The sequence below is a fragment of the Fundulus heteroclitus genome, unplaced genomic scaffold (genome assembly GCF_011125445.2).
Source record: "Fundulus heteroclitus isolate FHET01 unplaced genomic scaffold, MU-UCD_Fhet_4.1 scaffold_37, whole genome shotgun sequence".
Lineage (NCBI taxonomy): Eukaryota > Metazoa > Chordata > Actinopteri > Cyprinodontiformes > Fundulidae > Fundulus > Fundulus heteroclitus.
Window position 1 is genome coordinate 4325615 of NW_023396781.1, and position 13714 is coordinate 4339328.

Here is a 13714-nt window from a genome sequence, read left to right on the forward strand (position 1 = left end):
TATAGATTCATTGATTACTTGCTGAGTATCAATAACATCTGACAGACTTCCTAGATTTAATTTCATTTACTCCTGGCTGAGATCGCTGTTATAGTTTATAACCATTACAAACACTGAAAATGCATGTCTACATTCATAGGAAACAAACAGCGGATGACTCTGACCCAAGGTTCTGGCACTCGTTACACAGCAGGCCAAGCAGGTCCCAGGTCAGCTTCTGGCTGTTGTCCAGGTGGCGACCCTCAGAGTGAGGCTTCACCTGGTCCAGCAGCACCAGCTCCAGAATCTCCAAGGCCTTGTCCTGCACAGAGTTCTCCGAGTCCATCACAGCTGGGACCACACAGTGCAGCCACGCCTTCTGGACCATACTGCACTCTGGTTTAGCCTGGTGGCGTTATCAAGCAGAGCCCACCCGTTATTAGTCCCCTTCTAAGGAGAAAGAAGATTTTTGGGTGGTTTCTGTAACATCCAGACTTACGGCGAGCAGTTCTCCCAGGCTCTGTAAGGCCTTCTTCTTCACAGACACAGCCGGATCCTCTGCTGCGCTCCGACAGAGTCTCTAGATTCTCCCAGGTTGTGGGAATCACGTCGTGTTTCAGGAGACCCCCCAAAGCCTGAACGACAGAACAAGACAATGAAACCCGAGCATCTTCCTCTCGTGTGTTTGACTTCAAACGTTTGGCACAGAGTGCTTGATCGGTTAAGGTCCGTCATGGAGCCGAGTACCTGTAGGGCTGCTTTCCTCACGTTGGTCTTTGAGTCACTGACACGGCGCAGGAGAAGACTTCAGGTTGTCTTTAGCTGGACCAAAAACACAGCGCATTATCACACATTCGGTTCGTCGATGTCTAGATGTCCATCTAAACCTGGAACTATGAGAAAACTCTCACCCTCACAGCTGGACCTGTCGGCACAGCCGATCTCCACCGTCCTGAAGGGGAGAGTTCTGTAGGTTTTCTGGGTACATGATCCTACAACACAGAAGCATCCATCAACATTCAGAGGCACGATCAAAACGGATGATGGATCTAGATCTGTTAGCACTCAGGATCAATCTCCCAAAAAAAAAGGTCCAACATCCTCCTGGAAAGCTTCCCAACGTCCATTTTAGTTTTCGGGTCCCAGCACAGCTCAGGTACAGTCAAGAAACCAGCACCTACCAACATGTGCACATGGCAAATGTTTTATTTTTGTCTGTGATCAACCTCATGGTCTCCTGAAAAAACCTGGCTTGACATAGTTGCACCTACTGAGCCTGGATTGGCCTTCGTGAAACAGATAAAACCAGGATGATCTGATTACTATTGGTCAAGTCTAGCTTTAGGGCTTTTTTTGGATCTCTAAATTCTGCTTTTGTGAAACAGCCCTCAGAGGCCTGTTTCACAAAAGCAGAAATTTAGAGATCCAGGATAAGCGCTAAAGCCAGGCTTGACATAGCGCAATCAATGTGTCTCAGCTTTATCCGTTTCACACAGCCCAAGCAACATCTCTGGGTGGAGCCTTATGAGGAACTGAAGTGCACCAGACTCAAGACAGGAAACACTGCTGCTATTATAAAGGAAAACATTTGTTTGGAGCTACTTCCATGGCAAAAAAAAATATTTATACCTTTTCTCTGATCTATCTGATTGTGACTCTAGAGGGCGCTGTTTCGCTGACCCTTCCATAACTCCTGAAGCAGTAGTGCAGAACTAAGGGATGAAAGTTTTTCAGCAGACAGCCTTTGCAAAGCAGTGTTCACCTCATATCAGATTTTAATAGAGGCGTTAATTATTAATACAAATTTTTTGTTTGCATTTCAAACACTAAGCATGGACTCTAAAACAAATTGAAAGAAGTTAATGTAGGATGCCTGATATGCAACGAAATTATCTATTCATGATAAAAAATATATCAAATAACAATGTTCTTTTCATTAACAGTGGTTAGGTCACTGAGCAATATGGTTTGTATAGTTTTATTTCCTTTTTGGGGCTGTAAGATGCATATTTTGTGCACAGAGTCAGTGCATAGAGTCAGTGCATGGAGTCAGTAAAAACAGCGCCCCATAGAGTCGCAGAATTTCCTGGAAAAATGCGCAACACTGGACTTTATTGACAACTTTCTTCGTCAGCCTTTCTAATTCCCTCAACACCTGCAATAGTCTATTAAAGGTCTTTCTGTCAAACTCAGAATTTCAGAAATCTTCAAAGAGAGACTTGAACTGTAACATTGCAGACATTGAAAATAGCTAATAATGGTACAGACTACAATCATAACTTTTTTAATAATTACAGTACTTAACTGAATACCAATGTTTATTAGTGGTATTTTAATGCAGACTGATAAAAAAACAAAACAAAAAAAACACTGAAAACAGAATCACTGAGAAAACTGGTTGGTTTCTGATCAGTGTGACCAATGACTAAACAGATAAGGCACCAGGATTAACTAAGCCTGGCTGTTAAGCTAGTCGGGAGCTGGCTAGCGGCACAGAATAAATCACCATGGTAACGTAGGTGTTGCTGCTTTTGTGAAAACGAGTCCAGGCTCAATTCAGCCACGATATCAGGAAAATACCAGCTTAATCCTCTGTCTTGATTTTGTGAAACGGCCCTCTGGACAGAAACATTTAATCACTAATAAATAAATATCGCTAGTCCCTAAATACAGGAGGATTAAAAGTTAGGCTGCAACGATGAGCCCGACTATCCCCTTCATGGCAGGGTGCAGATTGCTGTGAATCATCTTTGTAGCAGATCAACAAACTGTCAGCCAGTGAAGAGTTTGAGAAGGACCGTACCTGCTGAGAGTTCCTGCTCCAGCACCGTCTGTGACCCAGCTAGAAACAGAAAATGCAAATACAAGCTGCTTTAGCAGAGGGATGCTCACCAAAACATCTATACCATCAGAGAATAACATTCAATGCTTCTGCAACATGCTAGGATACCAAAAAATGCACAATTTTACGTTACGCTACATTTTATTAATATTAGTGTTAATTGCAGTTAACATTCTTGCCAATGGCTGAAGTCAGCTACATCGGGCAAATTTTATGTTCTGCGTGTTTTCTCACTGGCAGAGAAGAGGCCGTGGATGGCCTGGGTGGCGTTGGGCGAGGGCAGCTCCAAACACTGAGCCAGGCAGGAAAGGGCGTGGCCCTGGACGGTGGGGGACTCGTCCGTTCGTCGGGCAAACAACAGGTCCTGGATCAGGAACTTGTGTGGCAGGAACCTGGCAAGGTCTGGGTCCTGACATTCCTCCAGGTTTCTCTCTGGCTGCGCCAACAGGACCATCACCACGTCCACGGAGAACAGCCGGTGCACCATCTGTAGAAAGCGGCACCAGCTTAGCAGCAAGCTACAGCATGCTGGAACCAACTAAGCAGAACCTTGTTGGTGGGACTACAACTCATTCCAGCCAGCTGCAGCAGCTCCTGGCCGTCTGAACTCTCCAGAACCTCTCTCCCCTGCGTTGGTAGACTGGACAGCAGATAGTTTCACCAACCCTAACTATGAGATAATTAGCCTTTTTTCCTTCAGTGCAGCATCTGACAAATAAATGCTAACCCTCTGGATCTTCTACCGAGCCAGAATGTGCAGCTAGGTGTTGAAGGTTTTCGCATCATATCTGTTTATTTTTCAACCCAACAAAATAAATAGCAAAAGGAACATAAGCTGACAAGTGGCGAGTTTCCTTATTCTTGGGGCAGCATGATACAGTCTTCTACTCGTATAATCCCCACTTTGGGTTTCCACAATATATATCAATCGATAGATGTATATCGATGATAGAAAAAAAGGGTTAAAGAAAGTTCAATAGCGTAGCAGTTTTTCTTCTTTTTGCATTCTAGCCATGTAGGTCAATATTACAATCACTACATCCTCCCAACCAATCATAACACAGACCCTGGAACACAGAACACAGATCTGTCACCAAGCTCCGCCCCCTTCAGAGAGTCCAGTGAGCACACGTTCTTTTGAAAAAAAAAAAAAAATTAAAACTTGCAGTTTTGGTAAAAAGTTGGTTGAATAAAGGGTTGAGTTTGAATTCAGTGTTTGTGTGTTCTGTATCTAAAATAGGTTGCTATATTGTCCTCCAGAGTCTGTCTGATCTGGGAAATCTGTGGATCAGCAGAATCTGGTGCAGATAAAAGCTGCTGAGGATGGAGCACAGAAGCTTGGCTGCAGTTGGACAGCCTGCTCGAGGATCATCTTGTTTTTAGAGCAGCCTCTGCAGGTCATCTGAGACCCAAACGGCACAGCTTGGAAAACGTCTAAAAACAACATGCTTTCAGACGTTACAGCTGTGGACTTGCTCTCGTTCCACTTTCTACACTCCATTACTAATCCAAGGAAGTCTTCACGCGTCACCCTTGAGAAGATGAATAACCTTGAGGGTGTGTCACCTTTGAATGACTGGAGAAGTTGAAGAGCCACTTGATGAAGTGGGCGTAGTCCGTACTGGCCATCTGAGACGTCAGCATACCCACAGCCTGGGCTCCGTGGTGCCGATACTCGCTTTTCTCCACCATCTACAGAGCAGCAGCAACAGACCCATGATTAAGGTGTTTCTGCCCTGCCTGAACACATGTCCTTTCTACACCTTTCTCCCATCACCCTGGAAGCAAGAGATAACCAGCAGCCATTGGAAGCTTTCCTTTGGACTCACCTGGAAGCAGATATGCTGCAGGAGGATTTGAAGGAAAGGTAAAGCCAGCTCTTTCAGCTCCTCCACTAGATGACTGCGGTCACAAACACACACCATACATCAACAACGTTACAAATCCTTCTCCACACTTTCCCAGTCAGCGTTAAAATTATTTTCACCATAAATGTGCCTGAAAGCTAACTTGGTTCAGTCACATCTGCCAGGCAGAAATAAACTTTTTCAGGCTCAAATTTCGACTTTTTTGCTGAAATCTGAACAGTTTAGTACAAAATACGATAGCCACAAATGTTACGGGACAAGAAAAAAAAGCAAAAAAAAAAAAACTCATTGTTTAATAAATGTTGACAATGTGTTATTTTTAAAGAACCATATTTTTTTTCCTGGTTTTAGGTTTTAAAATGAAGGAAAAACAAAACCTTTGCAACAAATAGGATAGATGCATTTTCTTCCATGAGGTGTTGACATTTGTGGAACATGAAACATAAGGTTTCCAATCCAGGGACAAAACAAAGATCTTAAAAATTATTACTGGTCCTTTTAGTGTGTGATGTCAACGAAATCCTTCCATTAAAAAAAAACTGTTTAAACCTGTGTTTGCTATTATTGCTATAGTTTCAAAAATGATTTGGTTCTTTATGAGTTTTCAGCCACAGTTCTTAGGAGCCATAGTTGGGGGTCCAAAGAGCCGCTTGCTGCAGCCCCCCAGCCTAAATAATGCAACAAGGAACAAAGTCATGGAGCTGAAACATCTGGCCACAACTTTCCAGACAGCACAGGACAGAGAGAAGGGCTCCTTTCAAATAAATAACCCTCCTTTGAAACAAGTATTTCCTGGCTTTAATGAGAGCGAGGCTGCTTACCAAACAAAGTGGACGGCCTGATCGCGGGTTGTGAGGACGGCCTGGTTAGGGGTGAGAAGGGAAGGCTTCCCACTGTGGCCCTTATTCATCATCAGGATGACGTAGAGCAGCCGATGGAAGACCGCCCGCAGGGACTGAGAGACAGACGGACAGTTTAGTCACTAAAGCTCTGGGAAACCAAGCATGCTTGTTCTGATTGACTCTTCTGATTATATAAACCCTCCTGATTAACCCGTCAATAGAATTCTAGTTGCATGCTCTGAACCGTTCTTGTCAGAATAAAAATAGAAATCAAGGTGAGCCTTCAGGCCCGTTTTCCTCAGCAGTGTGGACATCCAGCCCCGGGCAGGTTCCTATTCCTCTCACTCCTTCCTTTACTTCCTGGATTCACCGGAGCTGCCTGCCGACGTCCAGTGAGCTGAAAACTTCCTGATTGTGTCTCTGGGTTGCTTTTGTCTTCATGTTGTCATGGCAGCAGGAATGGTGAACCAGAGACTGGGTCGTCCAGCTGCTGCCATCCTTCAGTACCTTGAGACAGACCAGTAATCTCCCTCGTACTGTGACATTGTCACTTTAAAGGGAGTAAATATTTATGCTATCGCTTATTTATACAGCTTGAAAGAAGATTTTTAGATAAGAAGTCAACTTCTATTGATCTACATTCCATGTGTAAAAGCAACAGATAGAAGAAGTGGGCCTGGTGGTCTGGTTGTGCCTCTTAGGCTCCAGGCATGCGTGGTGGGCAGCAAACTGTCTGGTCCTATTCTTTGAAAGCACGCCGGATCAAACTCTTAAGATCAGGGGGATCCACGCTCCATCTCTGCACAGTTTGGATCCAGTAGTTGACCCAAAACAAGTCAGAGGCTGATGCTGACAGCAACCTTAAAGACCAATCAGAGATCATGTCTCCTCCCACACCACAGACATGCCGATTTAGAGGGGAGCAACAAACATGAAACGAGGAAGAAGCTTTTATTCTAACAGTCCTGATGGCCTCCAGATCTCAGACCCCACCAAGATCTCAGACCCCCCCCATGCACCCAGACAGCCACATCTCTAAAGTGGCTGTGACTGTTTGTGTTATAGCTGGGATCCTACTTCTTTCTGGTCTCCGTGTCTTGGTGAGCAGAGCAGCTTCAGGCCATAGAAAGCCATCTCTGGAACGCTCGTGAGCTCGCAGAGATCGCTGTGAAGAAATGATACGGCTTCACTTTTCTCTCCCCGGATGTCTCGTCTTCAACACAGCCGAGGCAGAGAGGAAAACTCACCGTGGAGCAGCGAAGGTCGGCTCGCCCAGCACAGGTTCAAAGTAGAGCAGCTTACTGAAGATCTGTGGAGGAGAAAGGAATGCTTGAGCTGCTCAGTGTGGGCCGGGGGGGCGGTGGGCTGCAGGTTTGGGGGGTTACCTGCGCGCAGTTGCTGGCGCTCTGAGGCATGTCTTTGAGCGGAAATGTTTGCAGGAGACGGAGGAGACTTTGGACCAAGAGAGCGACGCCGTCTCTGATCTTCATCAGCTCCTGGCCAGAGAAGAGCAGCTCTTCTTCCTCCTCTTCCTCGTCCATGTCCATCTGGGAATAGCATAAACTCTCAGACACGCAAAGCTTAATGCTGTCTTCTCTCTTCTATCAAATCAGGTTGTTTCTTTAATGAGAAAGCTTGAGAGGAGAAGAATAAAACATGTCTTTGGAGTCTGTTTTAACAAAGCCCGACACCATCTGGGAGATTATCTCCCAAAACCCATCCAGCTAAACCTGCACAGCTGCTGCTGAACCTGCATACATGGTGGGAGGAGCAGCCTGGACTGACTAGAATAATTCAGAGCATGATGATGACGTGTTGAGCAGTGACTGATGTACGACTTGGTGCAGCACCTCTGGAGCTTTTCTCCGCTGTGGTTTGGAGCGTTTGCTGTCAGCTTGGGAACTTTTCAGGCCGTCCTTCTTGCGCTTCTTCCCAGAGTCCTGAGGCCAGCAGTCTGAGGTCAGGCCAGTACAGGTGTCCAACAAGACCGCGTGGAAAACCTTGCTGGCAATACTACCTGGAAGCAACACACATTCACACGGCGATCAGGAGAAAGAAAGGCAGCCTCCAGCAGAGTGCCCCCCCATACACACACTGTTGACCACCAGACAGCATATGAGCCTTTTTTCTAACGGAATCTCAACAAACTGTTCAGAAAACAGGAAGAAACTTGAAATTGACAACCCGGGTCAGACAGGTTCACCCACAGCAGGACGATTTAACAATCAACACCGGGTATTCAGCTTTGACCGCTTTGCGACTTTTTCTAAGAGTTGTTGCATTAAACCAATTCCCTAAAACAACAGGGGGGAGTTTACGGCCTTTAAAATCAAAGATATGAAATAAACTGATTGAAATGGCAGCTGAATTCTGGGTAATCCATCCCGTGTCTACAACCTTTGCTGGAACAAAGCTTTAGAAGCTCCAAGAACAAACAGCTGGTAGATATGCTCACCTGGGATGCCCAGCAGCAGCAGGTAGACAGAGGCTGCATAGAGTCCACACACCCTCTGCTGTGCGTTGGCCCCCTTGGCCTTCGCTGCCAGGACGAAGTAGGACAGCACGGCCACCAGAGACTTCACCGACACCCCGTTCTCCCCGAGGATCACCCAGACGCCCTGCAACACGGGACACAAGCCGGGCTTACTGCCGCCGCCTGACAGCACACAGAGCACAGAGCTCATCCGGGCTCCTGGAAGACACCAATCTCCTTCACCTGTTTCACGTTTTGTCAACACATGTGTACAATACTTACAACTCAGTCTGCGGACAATGTTCAGAGTAGGAGTGGGTAAGAAATATCCATGCATCAATGCACGGCAATCGTTTTTTTTACCAATTCAGTATGGATTCAGAAAATCCTCTGAATGGATTGGTTCCCATGGCCTCTGGGTTCATGAGCGACAGCTTAAAGTGAGGAGATCATGGTGGAGCAGAAAATAGTGCGTTTCTGCAGAGGCTGCTCAGAGTGAGCATTATAGGCTCAGAAACACAGCAGCTTTCCAGTAATTTGTTACGTTCATGTTCACTTTGTACGATATTTGTTGGAAAGAAAGAAAGAAATGGTTTCATAGTTTATCTTAAAGGCTGTATACTGTAAGCTGTTGCTGTAAATTATATTGGCCATTTGAGACCAAAAAGCATCACATTAGCTGTAACTGATATAAACCTGTTTTCATTCACGTTTCATGGAGGGCCAGTCTAAGACTTCCAGGCCAGCACTGAGGTCTGGAATATTATTTTACCGTTTGCTCCATATTCATCACAGTTATTACTGCGCTACAGCTCTATTCTCAGATGTGTTATTGTTAAAAAATGATGAGAACGATCCTCGTTTCTAAGGGGAAAGGAGAATAATTTAGGTTTAAATTCGCTTTACTTCAATGTTAATACAGTACGTGTTTTCACTTTTGTATTCTATATTGATATTTAATTGCTCAAAAATATTAATACAGGCACTGGTGTACTATGGCTGTTCCTATGGACAAAACAGAAATAAATATCTAAAATGCAATAGGTACACTTAAAAAAAATCATAACTGAAGCATTTAAATAAATATCAAACAAAATTGTGACGTTTGTAAAGTGAATTTTGCGAGGTTGTGAGGTTTAGGAGTGACTCATCGATAGATCAACTATTTTTACCAATTAACTGCTACCATAGTTATACTGTCTACACATCCTGGTCATTATTTTTCACAAATTAGTGGATGCTTTTGTGTCTAAAACAGTGTGGCGCCCTGCTAAGGTTAAACGGTGGTCTTGCATTGAATTTTGAATCCGTGTTGCTATAGGGCATTCCTCAAATGACGTCGAATTACTAAATAGAAAGAAAGAGCGCGGCAAGCAGGAGTCCAGCTCACCTGTGAAGCTCCATCCCGGCCGGCAGACTGCTGCTGGTCTGCAGCATGGGCCACCAAACACTGGTACAGCTTGCTGAAGGAGTCATCTCCAGCCGCGCAGAGTTCCTCCTCTATGTCTAGTGGCTTCCTCTCTGTGAACTCCAAGTCCCACACAGCATCCACCCATTCTGGAAAACAGAACGCGAGTCAAGCACACAGACTCAGGCTTTGCTGTCATTCAGCTGCACGTTCTCAGCGTACATTTGAGAGGAATGCCGTCGCAGGGCTCACAGTAAAAACTTATTATTACAAGATACAAGTACTCGTCATTTGTCAGGACTAAAGAAAAGACATTTTATACCTACAGAAAAATGTAAGGCCAGATGAATAGTGCAAGTATACGTTGCAGCAGGACGTGTTGCAACGACAAACGATGGTGCAGATCGTAAATAAAAAAGGAATAGTTCGCATACAACTTTATTATTGCCTTAATACGGACATTTTAGGGACAGCTTTGTCTGTCTCCTAGTCAAAGCTACTAGCTGAGCTTTTACTGCTACTGAGGGGGCTCTCTTTTGTCCTCTAGACCTGAAAACTGGCTCAGAGTTGTTCTGCTCAGCTGTTTCTCCACAATAAAGCCGCGAAATGATCTCAGGATCACGGTGCCAAGAGGCAGACTTTGAAGCACATTCCCGCAGTTCTACGCAAGTTTTCCTCTCCTTTTACGCACCAGCCTGGAAAGTGAGAAGCAGTCTGTGCAGAAACCAACAGCCAGAGAGGAGATGGCAGCATGCAAGCAAACGTCTGGATGAGCATTACGGCTGCTGACATCATCATGCAATACAGTGAAACCTTTCTCCCCTCCTTTCCATTTCCCCTCCATGTGCATAGAGTGTTTATTATTGGACTTCTACAGTGTGTAGTTATGTATACATTTTTCTGCGACTTTTTCCTAAGGCTCAGACTTCCCTCTCCCCAGACACTTGGGCCAGCTCCTCCAGGGGATCCCAAGGCGTATTATGTTGTTTGAACATTTCCCCAAGTTTTAGTGAGGCTTTTCCTATTATTTATTAATCCTCGATAAAATGACATTACTAGAGCCGCACCGTTAACCCTTTGGGACACTGAAACTAATTAATTTCCCTCTATGGGGATGATAAAATTTATCTTAGCTACATAATAATTGTATGACGTTATAGAGGTTTATGGACTCATGTTGATCAGCCAATCAGCTCTCTCCGTTTCCACCGTCTTCCTGCTTCAGACACTCGTTAGAAGTCCTCCTCGCTACTCCTAACTTTTCACTGTAGGAGCTCTCTAAAGGGCTGGGGTGCTTTGTAAATAGCTTATCTTACCGAAGTGAATTTCTGAGAAAAATATTTTTCTAAAATGACGTCACTAAGACCAAAGTTGTTGTTTTTTTCCATATGAAATACAGCCCCTGAGCGCGTTTTCATAATTTATAAATCCTTTATCACGTTACATATCTATGTTCAAGGGGGGTAAAAACTAAACGCATTCTCTGTTTATAAAGGAAACGTTTAGCTTTCAGACTGTTTAGCTTTCAGACTGTTTAGCTTTCAGACTGTTTAGCTTTCAGACTGTTGATCTCTGTGTTCCGCTGTCCTGACCGAACCGGGAAGCTGTCACCACAGCCGCGGCTAAATTAACCGGAACCAAGGCATATTTCTGACTTTTCCGGGTTCTCATGATGAACACAACGAAATAACTTGGTATTACCTTGGGAAACTTGGTTCAGGTTCAGGAATCGCAGCGCAGCTATCAAATCCATTTTAAACTAGCCCGCCCAGAACAGCAACAACTAGCGCTTCCTCCTTCATCCGGTTGATTCTGTCAAGGCACATGAGCGCCACCTGCTGTGTGGGAGTGTTGCCTCAGCCCAACCTGCCAACCTTTTGAGGACCACTTCTGATCTGTCAATCCTCCCAGTACCTGTAGAATTTGAGATTTGTTCCATTAAAAACAGCAGCAGCTGACATTCGCCTTCAGCTTGCATTCTGTTTTGGGGTGAAAAAACTTAAATTGTTTCCCTTAATTAACAAGACAAGGATGTTTTTTTTTCAGAGTGAGAATTTCATATTTTCTTACAAGAACAACATGGGACACATGTCCCAGAGAGGGTCTGCCCTGCTTTGCTCTGTTGTAACAACAAGCAAAACAAACCACTGGTCTTTTAACCGTCCTGCTCTCCACCCGTGGTCTTCACAGCCAGACTCCTGTTGCTGCATAAAACTTATTGAAACTCCCGAGTAATTATTTACAATCATAAACCAAGGCTAGTTTTTTCCAATATACCATTAAGGTTAAATAAATTGGCATTTAATTCAGTTTAATGGTGGGACTATTTTTTTACTTACTTTTTTCAGTGTTTATTTCAATGCTTGATGTGCCAGCTTTGTATTGTCTAATGATGCACGTACTAACACAACCAATCTGTTCAGTTTTAGTATATACAGAGGATGAAATAAGCAATGAGTGTGTCCGCATGTTTCTCTGTAAATATATTTCAATTATCACTTGTGAGATAAGATTCCAAGCAGATGTCTGTACCGATCTGAGTAATTCACATATACAAAGTGATCAAAAAAATTACTCCATTAATGAAGCTATGAGTAAAACAATTGGAATGTACCACTGAATAAAATGGAGTACAAAAAAGGCACAGAAAGCCAAGAAACCAGCTGAAATATGTCAATATATAGAAAAGCCTATTCTAAACTTCTAAATTTTCCACATAGCCCTGTTGAAACCATAATCCGCAAGTGAAAAGAACAGCATTTCACCATTAACCAACCACAACCAGATAGTGAAATACTGCTAAAATACAGTTTGGTCAGATGAGGTCAAAGTTGAACTTTTTGGATGTCATTAAACGCACCATTTTTGGAGGACGAATAGCTCTGCACATCCAGTCTAGAGTCTATTGGCAGCCTGCTTTACACCACAGCATCCCATGCTTTGCATTGCACTCGGTGATGTATGGCACTTTGAATCGTCTTGCTACTGAAAAGTGATATAGAAATAAACTTGCCTTGCCTTGGATGCAGCTGCTCAGCCACTGAAACACATCCCATGAAGCTCCATCCACACTATCTTTAGCTAATCACATGAAGTTTTCAAGTGTGTGATGATTGACTGCAGAAGGTTGGTGCACCATGTGCCTCAATGTGCACGGCCCTCACTCAGTTAGTTTACCAAGCCTACCAGTCACTCTTCTGTCGCACCCAGTGGCTTCCACTTTAATATTATACCGCTGACAGTGGACTGGGGAACATTCAGGAGTAAGGAAATTCCGGACTGTTGCACAGGTGGCATCCTATCCAGCTGAACAGAAATCTTTGGACATCAAGAGGAACAAACTAGTGTCAGCACGCAGCTTCAGTTATTGCAACTACAAACTAGTGATCAGGCCTGAAATCTGGATGTAGTAATGGACTCAGACCCGAACCTTCAAGGACACATAAAGACAGTCAGAAAGCCAGCCTTCTACCACCTGAAGAACATTTCCAGGATTAAAGGACTGATGTCCCAGTGAGATCTAGAGAAACTCATTTTAGTCGCATGGATTACTGCAACAGTGTCTTCACAGATCTGCCCAAAAAATAAATCAAACAACTACAACTGATCCAGAATGCTGCTGCTCATGTTCTCACTAAAACCAGGAGGATAGAGCACATTACCGCAGTTCTAAAGTCCTTACAGTGGCTCCCTGTAGCTCACACAATAGACTGTAAAATACTTCTGTTAGTTTATAAATCACTGTATGACTTAGCACCTAAATACATTAAAGAGCTGTTGTTGCTGTATCAACCCTCCAGACTGTTCAGATCTTCTGGTTCTGGGGTGCTCTGCATACTCTGAACCAGAATTAAACAAGGAGAAGCAGTATTCAGCTTCTATGCTCCACAAATCTGGAACAAACTTCCAGAAAACTGCAAATCAGCCGAAACATTGAGTGCCTTTAAATCAAGACTGAAAACCACACTTGTTTAGAGTTGCTTTCGGCACATAATAACAGAAACACAGAGTAACTTATTTGATGTGTATTGATGTTTTTACTTGATACAATTTAAAGTTTGTTACTGGTCTCACAACCTGTGTTTGACGTTTTTACGTTGTCATGATGTAAAGCACTTTGAAGCGCCTTGCTGCTGAAATGTGCTACACAAATAAACTTGATTTGACTTGACTTGACTTAAGAACCAGAGTAGAGTGATTGGAACAACTTATTTGGATTATTTGGATGGATGAGTGAATACTTTAGGCAATACTGTGTATAATCTCACTGTTCTAGCAGTATTTTTCACTGCGTCACCATAA

The 13714-nt window shown here is 43.9% G+C and overlaps 2 protein-coding genes and 1 pseudogene across 2 annotated transcripts; all 3 read right to left on the reverse strand.

The window, feature by feature from the left end:
* Positions 1 to 125, reverse strand: part of LOC118560030 — a 3212-nt pseudogene extending 3087 nt beyond the window's left edge.
* LOC118560034 (condensin-2 complex subunit D3-like) lies at positions 77 to 530 on the reverse strand. The gene is made up of 2 exons (XM_036130669.1): positions 479 to 530; positions 77 to 385 (listed from the first exon to the last, which is right to left on the reverse strand). The coding sequence occupies exon 2, from the start codon at positions 365 to 367 to the stop codon at positions 134 to 136; it is 234 nt and encodes a 77-aa protein (XP_035986562.1). The 5' UTR covers positions 368 to 385; positions 479 to 530; the 3' UTR covers positions 77 to 133.
* Positions 531 to 760: 230 nt separating this feature from the next.
* Positions 761 to 11197, reverse strand: LOC118556303 (condensin-2 complex subunit D3-like). Its single transcript, XM_036130649.1, has 14 exons — positions 11114 to 11197; positions 9395 to 9561; positions 7987 to 8149; positions 7382 to 7548; positions 6917 to 7078; positions 6779 to 6840; positions 6609 to 6696; positions 5511 to 5644; positions 4651 to 4723; positions 4388 to 4513; positions 3056 to 3308; positions 2783 to 2821; positions 891 to 971; positions 761 to 801 (listed from the first exon to the last, which is right to left on the reverse strand). The coding sequence occupies exons 1-14, from the start codon at positions 11163 to 11165 to the stop codon at positions 761 to 763; spliced, it is 1608 nt and encodes a 535-aa protein (XP_035986542.1). The 5' UTR covers positions 11166 to 11197.
* Between the last annotated feature and the right edge of the window lie 2517 nt (positions 11198 to 13714).